General features: G+C 53.5%; 1 protein-coding gene across 4 annotated transcripts; it reads right to left on the reverse strand.

Moving 5' to 3' along the window:
* Nucleotides 1-486: 486 nt before the first annotated feature.
* KMT5A (lysine methyltransferase 5A) lies at nucleotides 487-19,405 on the reverse strand. 4 transcript variants are annotated; one of them, XM_044776011.2, is made up of 8 exons: nucleotides 19,284-19,405; nucleotides 13,735-13,856; nucleotides 12,418-12,574; nucleotides 9,285-9,504; nucleotides 8,787-8,874; nucleotides 4,055-4,114; nucleotides 2,604-2,794; nucleotides 487-1,620 (listed from the first exon to the last, which is right to left on the reverse strand). In XM_044776011.2, exons 1-8 carry the CDS (start codon nucleotides 19,291-19,293, stop codon nucleotides 1,410-1,412), a joined length of 1,059 nt encoding a protein of 352 aa, XP_044631946.1. In that variant the 5' UTR covers nucleotides 19,294-19,405; the 3' UTR covers nucleotides 487-1,409. The 4 variants fall into 4 exon arrangements, with proteins under 4 accessions (XP_044631946.1, XP_044631949.1, XP_070372013.1 ...); XM_044776014.2 differs by lacking the exon at nucleotides 19,284-19,405 and adding an exon at nucleotides 14,113-14,470; XM_070515912.1 differs by lacking the exons at nucleotides 13,735-13,856; nucleotides 19,284-19,405 and adding an exon at nucleotides 14,113-14,431 and having other exon boundaries at nucleotides 12,418-12,493.
* Between the last annotated feature and the right edge of the window lie 435 nt (nucleotides 19,406-19,840).

Raw genomic sequence — 19,840 nt, forward strand, 5'->3', positions numbered from 1 at the left:
CCGGGGGGTGGGTGGGGGTGGGGACCTGGGGGCATCAAGGTTGAGGACAGGCTTTCATTGCCTGTCTCCATTCACATTTACCTGGGGCCGCGGGGGGTGGGAGGCCCTGGGTCTTGGCCGCAGAGCCCCAGCCCCCCTGGGCTGCAGGTTAAGAGTGGGAATCGGTCCCCTTTGGGAGGGAGGAGGCAGCTACCTACTCCTCCTGCCATCACAGTCGAGGTGAAAACTTCAGCCTTAGCCTGGATCCCTGGGCTGCTGGGCCTGCCCGCTCCCCTGAGCACCAGCAGCCGGCATGGGGGTCCTGCATTTCAGGGCTTGGAGGCTCACCCCTCGGTTCATGGCTGCATCTTCAAGGGAAGGAAACCAGGTGGTCTGACAGACAGACAGCCTTGACAGCAGGTCTGAAACTTTGAACCCAGCAGAATCGGGGTCGGGTGGGGTTGGGGAAGGGGATCGGGTAAGTAATTTCTGGTCCCACTACAAAACTTTATTTTTGATTAGAATAGAGTACCATCTCAAATCTCTTCTACAAAAAAAAAAAAAGAAAAAGAAAAGAAAAAAATGCAGCCACTTCACTCACTTCAAGACCTATATACATGTAAGTTGTTTTCTGTGGTTTTTCTTTTTTTTTTTTGTCTTTTTTCTTTTTTGATTTTTATTATTTTTTTAAAATAAATTCAGTGTTCACATTTCTATAAAGAATTAACCCAGTTTCAGGAAACCCTGCCCCGGCAGGGCTAGGTAAGCAATGCTTTTCCCTGCCCACGTCTACTTTATTACCCGCCCTGATGCTTCGAGGTGCCCGGAAAAGCGGCAGCCTGTGGAAGAGTAAGTCTAGGCCCGGCCCGTGCTCACGGGCCACCGGGTCAGTAAGCTTTCGAGAAAGCAGAGGGGAAGACTAGCTTACTGCAAAACCTTTTTAAAAAATATTCATACACTTCAATGTGCGCCTGTCGAGACGTCAGGAAAACAAGAGCTTGGGAACATCCCGTCCAGGGCGTCGGGAGGCAGCATCTTCCTCGCACCCGTCGGGGGTGTGGGGAGGAGTCCTGGCTCTGCAGCTGGAGGCAGGAGCATCGCCCAGCTTCCTAGTTCATGTTCATGTTCGATTCTCTCCTCTAAAACCTGTGCTGAGTCTTTGACTGCATGCACGGGAAGCATAAACGTTCAACTTGTATGCAAAAAAGGTACAAAAACAACTAGAATATAAAAGTTTTGGTAATATAAGGCCATCTGTTCAAGTCCACCTTGGAAACCTGTAACAGATATTTAAATACTACAGTGAAAAGGCATCTTAATATACTTTTTAAAAACATCTGAAGTCATCTGCTAAGATTAAGTGTGTAAAAAAAAAAAAAAATCAATTCCCTTTGAGGGCACTTTGTCCATGGGGGTGGGGAGCCGGTGCATTAATGCTTCAGCCAGGGGTAGGCCTCGATGGAAGCCCTGCTGCGGTCCCCGTAGTCGTACAGGAGCTCCTCGCCGGCCGCGATGTCTCGGGAGGCGATGAGGATGAGGTGAGGCACGCCGTCGATGTCGTGCAGTTTGGTTTGGCAGTTCCCACATTTGCTGTGATTGATCAGTCTTCCCAGGCGATTCGTCTCTCTAGTTGCATCCACGCTGGCGGGGAGGGAGGGCAACAGAGGGTGAGATTGATGAAGAGGCTTTTGAACCCAGCCAGAGTCAAGCTTGCTCTCAACTCTGGGGGCAAGTCGATTTATAGCTACAACTTTGGGAAGCAATTCAACTCAAAAAACATATCTTTAAGAGCCCAGAGAGGCAGTGGGTGGGGTATGTGAGGCGGGGGTGGGAGTGGACAGGAATGCAAAAGGCTCTTGTGGAGGCCCGTGAGGCAACTGGGGTTCTGTAAAATAAAGAAATGACTGAAAATCAACTCTGTGTGGGTGTGGGGGCTGGGACTATCTGGGAACTCTCTGTACCTTCCACTCAATTTTGCTGGGAACCTAAAACTGTTCCAAAAAATACAGTCTAGGGACCAGGCCCATGGCCAAGTGGTTAAGTTTGTGCACTCTGCTTCGGTGGCCCAGGGTTTTGCTGGTTCGGATCCTGGGCACAGACATGGCACCGCTCATGAGACCATGCTGAGGTGGCATCCCACATGCCACAACTAGAAGGACCCACAACTAAAATACACAACTATGTCTTGGGGGGCTTTGGGGAGAAAAAGCAGGAACAAAAAAAAAAGATTGGCAACAGTTGTTAGCTCGGGTGCCAATCTAAAAAAATAAAAAAATAAAGTCTATTAAAAAATCCAATCAACTCCACTGCCACGTCGAGAAAGGAGCAGTCAGAGACTTCCAGAGCTGGTCTGGCCAAATGCCCTGGGAGGGGGGCCAGGTGAGCCAATGATCAGGCTCTCATGGAATGAGTCCACTTCTCCTTGTCTGATGAGATGGCACCCAGAACCACTCAATCCCAGATAGTAAAAATGGGAAGGGGCAGAGCTGCATCACAGCTTTGGAAAAAGGCAGCAAGAACTAAAGAAGCAGCTGGGCAGCAGAAAGATCAGCACGCTCCCCGCGGCCCTTCGTCCTGACCGCCGCTGGGGCAGGAAAAGCCACTGGAAGCACCGGTGGACTCACCAGTAGGTTTTGCTCAGATACTGAAAATAGTACATGTAGCAGCCCGTGGAGGGGTCTTGTGCGTACAGAGCCTCCCGCTTCTTGGCGTCGGTGATCTCAATGAGGTCCCCGTGGTATTCCACCACAAACTCGCCCCGGGAGAACTGCTTGGTGGCTATCACGCCCCTGCCTTTGCCATCAATCAGGTCAATCTGTTGGGAGGTGACGAGAAAGAGGGTTGGTTTATAACAGCAACAGATGCCACCGTGCGTGGCTGGCTTCCAGGGTGCCTGGGGCTTACACCATTCTTCTAACAGCTTTATTGAGGTATGCCATACAATTCACTCATTTTACATGTACAGTTCGATGGGTATTATTAAACAGATACAGTTGTGTAACTATTGCCACATCCATCACCCAAAAAGCCCCCTTGTGCCCATTTGCAAAGCATTGTTAGACTGGATCCTCATGAGAGATCTGCTAGGTTGGTGTTGCCCCATTTTGCAGATGAGAAAACAGGCTTAGAGAGGCAGAGCCAAGTGTCCATGGCCACACAGTTAGGAAGTGCTGGAGCACAGACTCAAATCCACTTACTTGGCCTTTTCAGAGGAACAGTAGGACCCATTGTTCTGGGTCTCTCCTTTATTCCATAATCTACCCTCCTGGGTTTCTCCTCACTCCACTATAAATGGAGTTGGAGGTGCTTGTTTGAGGAGCCCAGACTTAAGCTCAGATCCCCCCAGAAGGTGAGTGGAGACTGAAGCTTTCTGACTCCTGCGTCCTAACCAGACCCATCTGGCCACCCTTTGGAGTGTTACTCCCCTCCCATCCACCCAACATGTTCAAAATATACTGAGAGAAGCAAATTTCCTGGGCATTGCCATTTCCCAGGAAAAGAGAGTTCAGAGAAAATTTATTAGTTTCTCCTTTTAAAGGTTTCCCCAGGCATCATGCTAAACGAAAGCAGCCAAATACATCAGGTTACACATTCTATGATTCCACGTATACAAAATGTCCAGAATTGGCAAATCCATAGAGACTGGTGGTGGCCGGGGGAGGGTACGGGAGTGACTGCTCATGGGAACAGGGAGGATGTTTGGGAGGATGAAAAAGTTCTGGAATTAGACAGGGATGATGGTTGCACAACACTGTGAACGTGGAATGTACTTAATGCCACCGAACTGTACACTTTCAAATGGTTACAATGGTAAATTCTATGTTATAAGCATTTTACCACAATTTTTAAAAACTTTCCCCAGGGTAATCCTTCACATACGAAGCCCACTCACGTCTCCTTCATGAGGCGCCCCCTTAACCATAGCTTAGTATATGGCGCCTCAACACCCTAACAGTCTGACTGGTCACAGTGACCATTAAAGGGTTAAAGCGATGGCAGCCGCTGTTGGCCCCGGGATCAGGGACAGTGGAACCACACAGCCTTAGCCTGATGCTGGGCCCCTGCTGCCCCTTACCTTCATTCCTTCTTCCTTCCCACTTTCAATCAATTCGTCTATTCTTTTCCTTTCTTCGGACTGGGTGGAGGAAAGAAAAACAGCACATCAGCATTTGCTCCTGGGCCACTTGGGGTAGCAACGGATGCCTGGGCCACCCACAGGGTCACTCACAGTTGGTCTCCATGATATCAGTCCCCAAGGATGCCTAAGGTCCCAATCCCCCTTTACTTGGTAGCTGTGTGTTGTGGACAATTTGCCACCTGGGGTTCAACTGGCCCAGGAGGGAGACAGTGGTAGCTCAAGGGCAGAACTAGGCTTGCGGCTATGTTGTTTGGCCCATGCAGTGTTCTAAAAAAATATTTAAACTGCTGATATTTAAAACTCATGGCTCTGGGGCTGGCCCCGTGGCTGAGTGGTTAAGTTTGTGTGCTCAGCTTTGGCAGCCGAGAGTTTTGCCGATTTGGATCCTGGGTGCGGAAATGGCACTGCTCATCAGGCCATGTTGAGGCAGCGTCCCACATGCCACAACTAGAAGGACCCACAACTAAAAAAAATATATATACAGGGGCCAGCCCAGTGGCGCAGCAGTTAAGTTCGCATGTTCTGCTTCTTGGCAGCCTGGGGTTTGCCGGTTCAGATCCCGGGTGCGGACATGGCACCACTTGGCAAAAGCCATGTGGTAGGCGTCCCACGTATAAAGTAGAGGAAGATGGGCATGGATGTTGGCTCAGGGCCAGTCTTCCTCAGCAAAAAGAGGAGGATTGGCAGGAGTGAGCTCAGGGCTAATCTTCCTCAAAAAAAAAAATACATATATATATACACACACACACACAGAATTATATACTTGCGGGATTAGGGGAGAAAAAGCAGAAAAAAAAAAAAAGATGGACAACAGTTGTTAGCTCAGGTGTCAATCTTTAAAAATCAGGGCACAGGCACACCACATCTCTCCCTCCTGACGGCCCCTGCAAACGTCTCACTTTAGGATCTCTGAGCTACATCTCCACGGAAGCTGTTGCCAAGGAAGAGAAGAGGGCCTCCCATCCTGAAGAGTCAATGCACCCTGAACGGAGAAGCCACAGAGGAATGGACGCTCGAGATCTCACCTGTCCCTTAGGGTCACTGCCCGCACCTCCCCTCCCCCCCACCGCCATTACTCTGTCCATCCCTGACCCTGGCCCCACCACTCTGTGGGTGCACAGGACTCTAGGGAGCCAGAGGGAGCTATAGAAAGACAGACCATAAGTCCCAACCCAGCGTGAACCCCCAGCCAACAGGATGGCACACAGGTGGGAGTTGTGCCGACAGCAGAGCCCTCCACACTCAGCTGAGCTCAGCCCTCCCCACCGAGGCCTCAGGACACCGCCTCAGCCAACGTAACCAGCCTGCAGCCCATGTGGGACCTTCTCACTCAGGCCACAAGTATTTATTGCATGTCTGCAATGTGTGTTGGGGGCATGGTGGTGAGTGAGACCAGGTCTCTGCAACCTTACAAGGGGTTTACAGGCGCCACAGAAGACCCCCACCCGACAGCCCCAAATCCAGCCCCCTCCTCTCAATTTCTACCACCGCCTTCCAGCCAAGCCACGCCTGCGCCTGCCCGGGCGTGTGGGACAGCCGCCTTGCTGGTCTCCTGGCTCCCACTCTGACCACCCCCTTCACTGTTCTCCACAGCAGCCAGAGGGGCCTTTTAAAAATGTGAGATCATGTCATTTCCCCGCTGAAAGCCTCCCAGTAGGTTTATTCAAGAGCCAAGTACCAGCGTTGGCTCCTGAGTTGTGACCAATGTACCAGAGGTAAGACGTTAACGGTGGGGGAAACCAAGTGAAGGGCCTATGGGAGCGTTCTGCACTATCTTTGCAACTCCTGGGTAAGCCTACAATGATTCCAAAGTAACAAGTTCATTTAAGAAAGACAAAAGCCTATCAGGAACTTCCCACTGCTCTTGGGATAAAATCCATTTTTCCGATGGCCCGTGAGGTTCCGCAGGCCCAGGCCCAGGCCCCGCCTCTCCAGCCTCCTCGCCCTCTTCGCCCTCGCTCCCACCCTCCGGCCACACTGCTGGCCCCGCAGAAGGCCAGGCTGGCTCCTGCTGCAGGGCCTTCACACTCGCTGTCCCCTGCCCGGCCTCCCCTTTCCCCAGTGCACCGGCCTGGCTTGCTTCCTCCCTTCCTGAGCTCTCCTCAGACAGACTTCCCTGGTCACAGCGGCTAAAGCAGCCTGAGCCTAGCCACGCTGGCAGACTACTGTTCTAAGTTAATGCCAAAGTGCCCTCCGAAACTACCTGGCCTTTTGGTTTTTCTTTTGTTGTTGTTGTTGTTAATTGCTCCCCAGTTGACGATAAGCTCCATGGGTACAGGGGCCTGATCTGTTCACTGTGGGGTCTCCTGGCCTAGGACAGTGTCTGGCACATAGTAAGAACTCACGGCAACGACACACAGCACCCCCCACCTTGCTGAATAATTAATGATCACAAGTGTGCAGAGACCAGTGAGGACAAGTATGTAAATGGGAAAACTGGGGTAGGTGACAGGGGGCTCTCCCGCCGGGAGTGAAGGTGGCTCGGAGACGAGCTGAGAGCTGCACCAGGCAGATGCCCCACGTGCAGAGCCGAAGTGCCCGAGTTTCACCCTGGGGGCTCGAGGGTCTGGGCATGCAAGCAACCAGCTCGGGTCTTCCTACTGGGAACGCCACAGCAGCCCCAGGGGCCGGGAGGCAGCGAGTGGGAGGTGAGCAGGTCTGAATTAGGGCGAGGGCTGCGAAGAGGAAGGAGGGGACAGATGGAAGACATTCCCGAGAGGAATGAGCAGGCAGCTCTGCGCTTCAGCATGGGGGGGGGGGGGGGGCTGGGCTGGGGATGAGGAAGCCAGGGCGTTGCCAACAGGCACAGTCCCCGCCCCAGGGCTGGCTGTCACCCACTTCGCAGCCAGGCTCCCCAGGTTCCACCCTCCTGCCCTGGACCTGGATGCGGCCCCACCCACTGTCTCCAGACACAACGAGGCACCCGCAGACCTTTCATTTCCACTTCACTCTGGCCACCCACAGCCCTCTCCCAAGCCCGCCCGACTGAGCCTCGCTTTCTGCCAGCCCACTAGGGCCATCAGGTCAGGACTGGCCTTGCCCCTCAGAGGAGGTCCCGGGGTCCCGCCCTAGGGCTTCACCTGTGCCGCCAGGAGACGCCACCCAGGCCAGCACAGCCCCATCACCCTGGCCAGTGACCACCTGGCCCTGGTGTTCCCTCAGCAGAGCCAACACAAGCGGGGGTGCAGCCTGGTGCCCCACAACTGGCTCATCGTCCCGTGACAGAGAGGGCCATGCTGGGCCGCAGACCCTGCTTCGGGGAGGTGGGCGTCCACTCCCTCCCGCTCATCTGCAAGACGCTCGGCCCGGCTCACGCCCCACCGCGGCCTTCACGCCTCCAGACAGAAAAGCCCTTGTTCTTTAGTTAAAAAGCCACACTCAGCTGCCCCCACAGCCCACGGTGGCCCTTGGTGACCCCCCCACGCTCCGTGTGGGCACCGCACGGCCCCGGGGAGGCGTCTTGGGGCCTGGCACGGCCTTGCCCTCTGCAGTGCTGTCTGGAAGAGTGACCCAGCACAGCCTCCACTGCAGGCAAACATTTTATAACAGTTCGTTCTTGGCCAAAAGACGCTGCCTTTCTAAGGAAATAAAGCCAAAGCTTCTCTGGGGGGGGGGGGGGCGCGGGGGGAGGAATGGGGCCCTTTTTTTGTTTTTTTAAATGAAGCCTCATCGATTCAAAGGAAAAAAAGAAACAGAATACTGGATCGCCATATCTATCTACAGCTTTAACCTGTCCAGTGTGGGGGGAGTCTCTGTGGGCTGGGACGCTAACACGGACAGGACGGGGTCCCCCTCCTCTGCGGGGGCGGCAATCCTGAGCACTGCTCCTCAGCCTTGAGGTCACTTTAGGGGTTGGGAAAGCAGAGGGGCTGGCCAGACACCCCTGGGAGGCAGCAGGGAGGCAGCCCGGGGTGCGGGGCCGGCCACGCCCTGGGCTCCTTAACAGAAAGGCAGCAATCACAGCTCACTGCACCAATATTGACTGGCGCTGTGGAGCTTAGCCCTCTGCAAACACAACAGCAGCCGGCGGGCAGAGGCCTCCCATGTCCCTAGGGAGGGTGGGGGGTGGGGAAGAGCAGAGGAGCCTCAGGAAGCGACAACACTGGGGAAGCCACGGTGACCACGGTAAGAGTTAACTGGTGCATGACAGTGCGCTAAGCACACTTCCGAGCATTCTATGTGCTTTGAGGCATTTAATCCTCCCAACAACCTCACATGGTACGATTATCCCATTTTACAGACAGGGCACGAAGCGCAGAGCAGTTAAATACTGACCTGAGGTCATAAGGCCAGTAAATGGCTCCCAAGCCACTGCTCTTTACCACCTCAGGACACACATGGGAACTTCTAGACGGTAGACAGACAAGCCTCTGAAAGAACATGCAGCCTTCCTCACGGTCCTAGGCTCCAGTGGCCCTGCCCACAGGTCCTGGAAAAGCCGCCTTTACCGTAACTCCTGACTTTCCATGCCATGTGCTACAGGTTACAAGGCTCCTTCACAGAGGACCCCAAGCATCGTGACAATCCCCATGAGACCAAGGAGAATACCAAGGCCACAGAGGCAAAGGGACTTGCCCCAAGATGACAAAGGTCAGATTGTGCATGCCAAGCACTGCCCACTGGGCAACCGTGCCCTCCAAGAGCCAGAATTGAAACCAAGTGACTCTACCTGCAGCTCGGCTTTGCTCTTCCTGGAGCTCCTTCGCACAGGGTAGAAATCCGTGAGTTTGCGATTCTGCTGTGTTTTTCCTTGAGCTCTGGGGTAGGAAAGGAAGAGGAGAAAACAAACATTAGCGCTGAAACCCCACTCACATCCAGGAGGCACACAAATCCGTAGGAGGTGGCTCCTTGGAAAGGAGGTCACTTAAACACCCTTGTCCACTGTGGCCTGTGGTCACATAGGCTGGCCTACCCACAGGGGCCTCAGAGAGTGTGTCAAAGGCAGGCTGCCTTCTCTGGGGGGGAGGGGGGCTCTGCAGCTCTGGACCCATGCCAGACTGAGATGCTAACAAATAATGGTGTCACTGGTGGTGACTCAAGGAAGCTGAGCCTTAATGAGAGGCTGAGCTGGCAGACCGCTTAACCCTAGGCGGCACTGAGCAGGCCTCACTGGGCGCAGAGGAACCAGCCTGCTCTGTGCTGAGAGGAGGGCGCAGGAGGCACTTACTTTTTCCTGGGGGCCTGTTTGCCCTTGACGGGCTTTTTGAGGGCTTGCTTGCCGACGGCTGCGTTGGGAGAATCACAAGACAAGGTCGGAGTTTTTGGAGGTTCTGCTGCTTCAGATTTTTGGTTTGGAAAAGGTGCCAGGGGACCTCTCCTGGCGTCTTTGATCTTCTGTTCCTCGGGCTTCATGGTGCTTCGAACTGCGTTCCCAGTGTTTCTTTTCTCTGGAGGCAGAGGGTGGAGAAAGACAGGTTTATTCTAGACCGTTGGTCTCCCGATTCCTAGACCGTCAGCCGCATTCTAAGACAGGCTTTGAGAAGCTCACGGGTGTGTCGGGCAGCAGTGCCCTGGGCCTGTTCAGCGTGGTGCCCACCAGCAGAGATCACAGAAAAAGCATCTGGCTTTAGACCCAGACACTGGGCAGAGCTATTGGTCTTCTGCATCTTTTTTTTCCCTTCAGTTTTATTCAGATATAATTGATAAATAAAATTCTAAGATATTTAAAGTGTACATCCTGATGATTTGATACACCCATACGTTGTGAAAGGATTCCTCGCATCTAGTTAATTAACACATCTGGCCTTCTGCACCTTGAAGGGAGAGCCCTTGAAGCAGAAGCACCCCAGACAGCAATACTGGGTGTCGATGGCTTCCAGGACTTGGGCTTCAGACCCCGGGAAAAAAAGCTCAGTTCCTAAACAGTGGGCCAGAATTGATGGACAGGAGTAAGGCAACAAAGCCGAACCTCATCCCCAGGAGCTGCTGGGCACACTTCACTGCAGACTCTAAAACAACTTGCCTCTTCTAACAAGACCAAAGCCCGGCATTCACTGTGTTCTCAGCACGGTGCCCGGACACTGCTCAGTGTGTTGTGAGGGACATCGCAAATAATTTGTTACTAAACATAGTTGTGGAGCACCAGTGTTGGTGGACTATTCACTTTGTTTAAAAAAATGATTTACTTTTTAAAAATAAGTAAATAATACGTTGCTGGTAGGAATGCAAAATGGTGCAGTCCCTTTGGAAAAGAGTTTGGCAGTTCCTCAGAAAGTTAAGCATAGAGTTACCATATGACCCAGCAATTCTACCCCTAGGCATCTATTAAGAGAATTAAAAACACATGTCTACACAAAAATCTGAGTATGAATGTTTGTAGCAGCTTATTCATAATAGATAAAAAGTGGAAACAACCCAAACGTCCATCAGCTGATGAATGGGTAAATAAAATGTGGTATATCCACATGATGGAATATTATTCAGCCACAAAAAAAGAATGACACATGCTACAACATAGATGAACCTCATAAACATGATGCTGAGTGAAGAGGCCAGACACAAAAGACTACATAGTGTACGATTCTATCTATACAAAACGTCTAGAATAGGCAAATCCATAGGGACAGAAAGTAGAAGAGTGGCAGCCTGTGGTGAGGGGAGGAGGAATGGGGAGTGACTGCTAATGGGCTTCTTTTTGGGGGTGATGAAATGTTCTGGAATTAGTGGTGATGGTTGCACACACCTGTGAATACACTAAAAACCACTGAATTGTGTACTTTAAAATGGTGAACTTTATGATACGTGATTTATATCTCAATAAACAAGAGAGAAAGATAAATAAATACAGTAGAACCCATCCAGACTGTTCTCACCCCCTTACATGACTTATTGAGAAGAATGAGAGGGAGTCATGGCTGGGACGTCATACAAAACCCTAGGAGTGTGTGGTGTCCATGAATGTCAGCTGTCACGTCAGTCTGCGTCGAGGCAGAGAAAAGGTGGAGAAGCAAAGACAAGAGCCTGGCCCTCCTCCAAAGTATACCTGGCCCCAAACTCTAATTGTTGTCATTGAGTAACACTATGAGCCCAACAAGCTAGTTTATGTGCCATGTCACCATTCAGGACAATTTACATGCTGCCCCATTCAAGAAGGGATGAGACTGCCTGACTACCACTTAGGGAGAACCCCCTCCCCAGGCCCTAAGGGGAGGGTGCTACCCTAAGTGCTGCCAGTGCAGGGAGGAGCAGGCAGCGACCCTCGCAGTCCAGCGCAGGGAGGGCTCCCGGGAGGGAGCACTTCACAAAGCGCTCGTGCATCTGTGCTGTAAGTCACCTTTAGAAGAGCCCTGCGAGGTCGGGCTCCTCTCTCTCCCGCTCTACAGATGGGAGAACTGGGGCTCAGAAAACAGGAGCAACTGGCCCAAGCCTCCTCCCTGTAAGGGGCAGAGCTAGGATTAGAACCCAAGTCATGTGATGACCGACTGACATAGTATCGCCCTGTGCACCAGGGGACTCAGGCCGAGGGCTGGCTCCTGCCCCTGGCTCCGGGCTTCCTCGCCCCTGGTTCTCAGGTCTGGCCCCAGAGGTTGGGCTAAACCATCACTTATGGCATTTCTGTTCATGAACACGAGGCTTCCTTGTATGGAGCTGCTGGCAGCCTGAGCTCTGCTTCTTTAAAGCAAATTTTAATTAGAAGGAAGCCTGGTGAATTGGGTTAGCTCACACTCCCCACTGCCACTTTAAAAGGGAATATCTGAATTAGAGCAAAACTTCTGTGAGGCTTCAGCTTGTTTAGCAGGACCAGACAGAATTTTCAAGAAAGGTGTATCTTCTTGTTCAATATTTTAACTCCAAATCTCATCATGGAGCATGCTGCTTTAGAGAGCAGCACTGAACACTTGAGTGAAAAAGAAGTTTAGAAATAAGGTCAAGGCCAGCTCAAAAAAGGGAAGGAAGTCAGTTGCCTGCGTTCACAGAACACAGCAAGGATTGCAAGCTTTGCGAGCGCCTGGTCTATACAACCCAGGCTCACTGTTGCTGCACTGTGGGCACTTGTGAGCCTCTTTACCTGCAGGTCAGGTGCACTGTTTTGCAACCTGGCAAGACAATCAAGCTTAAAGCACATACTAACTCTTGTGAAAGCAGGGAGAACCTGTTAGACCACACGGGACACGCCCTGGGCCAGGCCACCCTTTCCCCTCCGTCTGTGTTCTTAGCAGCAAGACAGAACATGTTCAAACCTTCGGAACCTGGGTTTAAGAGGCTCGATAAAAATTTAATATTTATGCATTATTATGGAAGTCAGAGGCTTCTGCAACGTGAGCAGCTGTGGTCAGAAGAGGGCCATTTCAGAGGCTTACCTTCTCGTTTCCTGTAGATTCCGGCTAATGGCTTCCCCTGGCATCTGACTTCATGATGTGCAACTGAGTTCTCTTCCTGAAGGGGGGAACGCATTCCAGAGCATTTGTTCGGGCTCATGTAGGAATAGATCTTTGACTGCCCGGTAAATACATTCTCCTAAAACGACAAATGCATATTCTGAAAGAGGCTTGAAGAAGATCCCATAGCATTTACGCAGAGAAGGAACAACCAGAATACAAAAGACAAAAAATAGACATCATCTCTCAAAAACTGGGATACCAGGGGGATGCCAGCCCCTGGAGAGCAGCAGAAGGGTTAGAATCTCCCAGGTCCAAGTCAGATGTTTCCAGAACACATGTGGTCTCTAATTCCAGTCACTAAGGAGACATCTGGCCAGCAGGAGAACCAGCTGGACACAGAGATCTATATAAGAAGGAGACAACCTACCAGTAGCAGGGAGGTCAGAATGACCCAGAGTAAACAAATCTGGAATTTGAAGGGCTGGCCTCTGTGCAGGAGCTAACTCCCCTGGCACGAGTGGCAGGGCCTCGGGCACAGAAACAGGCCTGGGGGAACCCGATTAACCACTTTCTGGTCCTGAGGTCACTTGGCAGGACCTATCATTACTGCCTGAGCCTTCTGTGGCCCAAGCCGGGTCCCTCTCAAATCAATGCCGTCCAGCAGCCTCCCAGGACTGCAGACAGGACTGCGGCTGGGGGAATTCTCCCAGGGTAACTGGGGGTGGGGTGAAGAGCTGACAAAAGCAGAGCCTATGGGTGGTCACTCTATTGCTAACGGCATCTTGGCATTAACAGGAGGGTACCCAAGCCAGTGGGGCGGTCCAGGTCACTGCTGGTGTCCCTGGGTGTGGGGCCTCTCCTCTGAGTAAGCACAGAAAGGAGGACGGCTTTCCCAGAAACACTGCTAGGCCCCTTCTGCCTGGTGAACCATTAAGCACCAAGTCAGCGAGACCTACGACCCCCCTCCGAGGGACCCGGGCAGGCCCCGGACACCCTGGGAAGGCAGCCACCTCCGGGGGAACTGGGTCTCGGGGTGTGGAAATGCCATAAAGACACAAACTTTTCCGAGGTCAAATATTGCCAGGGTCATGGCGGAGCGAGGGTGGACGCCACTCCCAGGCAGGCAGCAGAAAAGGAAGCAGCCGGGCCGGGCGCCCGGGCCGCACCCCCGCCCCGGGGCCGCGGGCGGGGGCCTGGGGGGGGCGCCCACGTGCTCGCGGCGCGGGGCTGGCGGGGGCGCCGGGCCGCACGGCCCCTGGGGCGCGCCGAGTGAGTGCGGAGAGGGTGCCTGCTTACCCCGTCGGTGCGGGGCCTCCCCGGGCCCCTCCGCTCCACCATCTCCGGGCCCGGGGCCGTCGCTGCCACCGCCGCCGCCGCCGCCGCCGCCTCCACCGCGCGGGGCTTGGACATCTTCCTGCCTGGAGAGGGGGACCCGGGGGAAGCGGGGGAGGGGGCGCTCAGGGCGCGGCGGGGCGGGGAGCGGGGCCGCCCGGGCCGGGCGCCGCAGCCATGTTCCGAGGGCCCGGCGGTGGCGGGCCGCCCGCGCCGCGCGGAGGCTGGAGCCGGCCGGCCGGGCCCGGCCCGGGCCCGGGCCCGAGTCGCCCTCCCGCCGCCCGGCCCGGCCGGGCCCCGCGCGCCGCCCGCCCCCCGCGCGGCCGGGCCCGACACACCCACCTGCAGCCCGGCCAGGCCCATGGCGGCGCGCCCCGCGCCCTCGCTCTCGCCGCCGCCGCCGCCGCCGCGGCCCGGCCACCACCGCTGCCGCTGCCGCTGCTGCTGCTGCTGCCGCCGCCACCAGCGCCGCCGCGGCGCCCCGGGGAAGGGCCGGCGGCGCCCCACGGCGCCCCCTTCCCCCATGGCCTGCGAGCAGGGCCCGGACCCGCGCGCCGCGGCAGCCCGGCCGGCCCGGGACCGAGGACGCAGGAGGGAGGGAGCGCAGGCGGCGCGTCCTCCGCGGCCCGCCCGCTCGCCGCCGCCGCTGCCGCCGCCGCCCACCGTCCGGCTCCCGGCCCGGGAGGGGCTGGCAGGGGCGGCGCCGCGAGGCTCGGGGGGAGGGGAGGGGAGGAGAGGGGAGGGGAGGGGAGGAAAGGGCGGGCCTGGCGGCCGCGACGAATCCCGACTCGGGCGCGCCCCCTCGCGCGCGGCCGCGGCCACTCGGGGAGGAAGGGGTGGGAAACTCGATAATGACAGAGCAGGCTGCCGGCCGGCCGGGCGCCTGCTCTCGCTGGCTCAACGAGTATTTTGGGAGACCCGTCCGTGCCAGGCGCAAGCCGCAGCGGGGAACGCGACAGGCGAGAGCCTTCCTGTGTGCCCGAAGCTGTGCTCACGGAGCGTTTTAAGGGCATTCAATCCTCCCGGCAAACCCATGGGGGGCAGGTACTGTGGCAAACCCGTTTAAGCTGAGGATACTGAAGCTCAAGAGAGATGCAGGGGCTTGCCCAAGGCCACAGAACTAGAAAGTGATGGGATCAGGCGTCAAACCCAGGCGGTCTGCACACGACCGGTACAGGGCCTGGGGAGACAGATCCACCAGTTACAATGGTAACTTTGCTGGGAGCTTCTCTTGCCTAAGTTATCTCACTCGAACCTCATGACAGCCCTATGAAGGCACACACCATTATTATCTCTTTGCTACAGACTGGGAAACGGAGGCTCAGAGAAGTGAGGAGCTTGGCCAAGTTCTCAGAACTAGAAATGCATTTCCAGGCCAACTGACCCCAGAGCCTACACTCCCAGCCACTACCCTTCCCAATTACTGATGAGATTAAAGAAACGAGCGTTGCAGAAGGGTTTAGCAAGTCACCCCGTTCTCCTGTTCCCCCCCATGAGAAAATGTCCTTGGTAGGCGGGGGTTCCAGGCACCCTGGTGTCTTGTCTCAGCAGAGCTCACTGCCCTGCGCCACTATGCTGGAGGCATTGGGGTTTGAGGGCCCATAGCCAAAGAGTCACAGTATTTGTGCAGAGTCATAGATGCAAACAAGACACCTTGGGGCGTCTAGCTCTTGCTGTTTGAGTCATGGCCTGGGAGGCAAGGACTTAGATTCTCTCCCTACCTCTGCCTCAGAGCTTCTTTGTGACCATGGCCAAGTCACTTGCCCAGTCTAGGCCTCAGCAACCTCATGGATAAAAACCAAGTAACTCGAATTCTATCACCCACCCGGAGCACCCCCCAACATCCACAGATAAACAAATAGCTGTCACTTTAAGTAGCTGCCTCTCCTTAGAAGGGATAAGACTGAGTAGGATTACACAGCAGGGCACCGCTTAGGACAGTGCCTCCCCAACCAGCTCATGCTTTAGCATCCTTCCGGGCAGGACTGGGGAACCCCCCACCCTACCCCAAGTCCCCACCTCAACCAGTAACTCCAGTGGGGTAGGGTACTCAGCCCATTTGAATACCCAAGAGACTATGCAGAGAATGAAAGAGATTCTAAAGTGACCCTCTGACACCCAGGCCGAGCCACGTGAAACAGTGTCTGTTACACCTGACGGGCAGAGGAAGTTTGGGGTTTGTTGCCAAACTATTGTGGGAATCATAGTTTGGGAGCAGGAAGCAGCCACTCAGATCATCTTGTCCACTTCCCATACTATTTTAACACCGCCCCACACACTATACACACATGCTCATGGCCATAGCTTTCTCTATGGTAGCCTTCAAATGCAAGGGATACACTAAAATACAAATCCAGCACTCATTCCTCCCAACTCTGCAGCTCTAGTACCTAGAATATGTGATATAAATCATTCGGTATAAGTTTCAAAATAGTCTTTCCTTTCTCTGTACATGAGCTGTTCATATGCATATAATAAATATAACCAGGGCAGGCCCCATGGTGTAGTGGTTAAGTTCAGCACGCTCTGCTTCAGTGGCCCGGAGTTCACAGGTTTGGCTCCTGGGCGCAGACCTATGCCACTCATCAGCCATGCTGTGGTGGTGACACACATAAAAAATAGAGGAAGATTGGCACAAATGTTAGCTCAGGGCGAATCTTCCTCAGCAAAAAAAAAAATAGTAATTAAAAAATAAATAGCTGCTGGCCCAGTGGTGCAGCAGTTAAGTTTGCACATTCTGCTTCGGCAGCCCAGGGTTCACCAGTTCAGATCGCAGGCGCGGACCTATGCACCACTTGTCAAGCCATGCTGTGGCAGGTGTCCCACATATAAAGTAGAGGAAGATGAGCACACATGTTAGCTCAGGGCCAGTCTTCCTCAGCAAAAAAAGAGGATTGGTGGCAGATGTTAGCTCAGGGCTAATCTTCCTCAAATAAACAGATAAATAAATAAACCCACCAGCAGAAATAAAAACTCTTAATGTTGCCCAGGATCTCAGAGAAATAGGATTCAACAGCAATGATACTAATAGCTAACACTTCGGGAATGTTTACTATGTTACTATGTCTGGCCCTGTAATAATGCATTATTGAATTTAACCTTCCCAATCATACTAAATCTGTACTATTCCTATTTCACAGATGTAGGAATTGAAGCTCAGGGAAGACAAGTCACTTGCCTAAGAGTTACAAGACGAAGGTAATGATGGAGCTGGGATCTGAACCCAGTTCTGCTGTCTGAGGTGCTTCACCATAAAGAATGTGTATTGCTTCCTTTGAAGTCAGACACTAAAATAGCAATTCATTCATTCCACAAACATTTATTGAATACCTACTTTGTTCCAGGCCTTGTGCTAAGGACATAACAGTGAACATAAAGACAGATGGAGCTCGGTGAGGCCAGAGGGGTCAGTAGGGCCCTATAGGCCTTGGTGAGGATTATGGATTTAATCCTAAGAGCAATGGGGAGGTTGGGGGAGGAGGGAGTACTGAGGCTCACATGATAAAAATCTGTGTTTTGGGGACCACTCTAGCTGCTAAAGGATAATAAACGGGAGATGGTAAAAGTAGAAAGAGGGAGATCAATTGGGAGCCATCCAACAATGGCAGCAGAGATGGAGAAAGGCAGATGGACCAATCCTCCTCAAACTAATATAGTCGAGGCTGAAAACATTTACATGACTGTAAAGCTCCAAAACCAGAGAGGAGTTCCCTGATACCTGAACATTTTGTTCATGTAACCCAGCGGGGCTCTCAAAGTGAACTACAAGTTTGGAACAAAGCCTGCTTTTCTAGAAGAAAAAGACTGATCCTTCATTTGAAGTACAGTAAATGATTTGATATTTATGACACTAAATGCTCAATTTAATAATTTTCAATAGTAATAAAGCCTTATGAAATAAGTAACTACAAGTTTAGGGGTCAAGTGAGACAGTCAGAATCACTAACCAATAAATTACAAAGGTGATTTGTAAGCCTGCCATGGAAGAAGCTGGAAAATTTGTCTCCGCTTTGGCTAAGGGAGGTGGAGTGGAACAAGCAATGACACAGCATGGCCAGAGTCTGGTCAGTGACTCTGGACTTCAGCTTCTACCTCTGAAAAATGGGAACAACAATTTGTAAAGATTAACTGAGATAATAAAGTGCCTGACCCTCAATGGTAATTATTATTTGTCCATATTAAGTATTTCAATGGCAAAGTGCTTAGTTTCATTTCCCCCCATAGATTAATTAAAGCAAGCTATTTTTTCTTCCAAATGCAGTACAGTTGAAATAGGTAGTTTAAATATTTTGCTATGATGGGAAAAATGAACCAGGGAAGCATAATTTTATTAAGATTTGTCAGATACTGTTAAGTATATTTTTAAATGCTTAACGCTTATCTGAAAATATTTGTCTTAATTTTCTCTGTGGATTAGGTTATAAAGCTCCTTAACTTGAAGTTCACTATGCCTCATTTCTTAATCAGAATCTGGGTATGTCTTGTCCCAAAAGACCCTAAAGGGATGCTGGGAGAATAAATGATGCAACTGGGTGCAGGGCCTGAAAACAAAGGGGCCCAGCCCAATAAATATTTGCTGAGTGAGTCCTTACTTTATTCATTATTATTGCTGTAGGGAGCATACTGCATTAAAGGAAATTCCGACTAACATGCAATGCCTTGGGATTTTGAGAAAGATGTAAAACCTCAAGTTATATATTTTTTAAATAATAATTCCACACAACCGTCCCGCTCAAGTTTTTACATGAAGGAGACACAGCGGCTGGAATGACTAGCGGCTGGAGATCACTTTGCCGCATAACGTAGGTCTTACTGTCCTGACAGCAAACTGAGTGTGCAAAGGGCTTCAGGCCCGGACATCGCCTCCCGCGGCTGTCCAATCCCACCCAAGCCATCTCCCGTAGGCAGGAGACGAAGGGCCGCCCCGGGAGATGCCAGGAGACCCATCTCACCCCAAAGTGAGCCAGCGGGGCCGCTGACTGACTCAGGGCGTGGGGAGGGAAGGAAGGCGCCACTCCCACGCGCTCGCCCAGACGTAGGTTACCGACCAGCGCCCTCGCCTCGGGGTCGCCTCCTTTCCCAACGAGAGAGAGCACCCCGCACCGAAGCAGGCGAAGCCTCACCCTCCCTCCTCTGTGTATCAATAGCAACCATTCCCTGGAGGTGCCCTGTGCTTTAGTTTCCAAACAGCTTTGACATATGGACACGTTGCCTCTGGAGAGGCAGGCCAACAGTTGCCCATACTTTAGAGAGGGGAAACCGAGGCACGGCAGTGGGAGAGGTTTCTGGAGGCTTCGGGAGAGGGGAGGGAGGGGGAGAGCAGCGGGGGGGGGGGGACGGGACGGGAGGCGGGGAAGGTTCCGCAGCCCCCCTTTCCCCCCTTCCCGGTCCCCGCGCTCAGTCGGAGCAGCCTGCAGGAGGGCGCCTTCCCGCCTCTCCCGCTACCCCGGCCCCTCCTCCAGGGAGACGCCCCCCCACCCCTGTCGGCCGGAGCTGGCCACCTGGGCAGATACCTCTAGCCATAGCCTGGCTCGGTCACCGCCTAGGATCTCCCGGGAAACGCGGCTTTCGAAAAAAGTTGCAACAACTGTAGCCAACTGCTCCGCCGAGCGCCGGCTGCCGCCCTGATTGGCGCCGCCGCCCGCCTCTCCTCAGGCCGCCCGCCGTGATAGGCGACCTCAGCGGGGAAAGCCCGCCCTCCTCCCCGCCTCCTGGGCGGGGGCGGGGCGAGCGGCGGCACTTTGTACCAACGCTGTAGGGACAGGTCCTGGTGGAGGGGGTGGGAGGGCGTTTAAATTTTACCGTCTCCCTGCGTTGATTGGCTGTGGTGGAAGGACACCCGCACTGCCATTGGGGAGCCCCAAACCCCACCCTCTCCCGGTGCTGAAGCTCGGTCTTGGGAGGTTTAGTCACGTGGCTGGAAGCTCCAGCTCAGAGTGAACAGGATCTGGGACTTCCGGCTTTTCTCCGGCTTGACTGGAACCCGACCTTTGACCCCTCACCTGCCCTTATGACCTGGGAAGCCTTATAGCTCTCTTAGCAGTTTGGCATCTCCAGAACCTTGACCCCT

This window comes from Equus asinus, chromosome 8 (genome assembly GCF_041296235.1).
Source record: "Equus asinus isolate D_3611 breed Donkey chromosome 8, EquAss-T2T_v2, whole genome shotgun sequence".
Taxonomy (NCBI): Eukaryota; Metazoa; Chordata; class Mammalia; order Perissodactyla; family Equidae; genus Equus; species Equus asinus.

Coding starts and splice junctions, on each gene's coding strand:
- KMT5A (XM_044776012.2), bottom strand. CDS start 14,295: ATGGGGGAAGGGGGCGCCGTGGGGCGCCGCCGGCCCTTCCCCGGGGCG. Junction 12,575..14,112: donor TGGGCCTGGCCGGGCTGCAG/GTGGGTGTGTCG, acceptor TTGTCGTTTTAG/GAGAATGTATTTACCGGGCA. Junction 9,505..12,417: donor AATCTACAGGAAACGAGAAG/GTAAGCCTCTGA, acceptor CTCTGCCTCCAG/AGAAAAGAAACACTGGGAAC.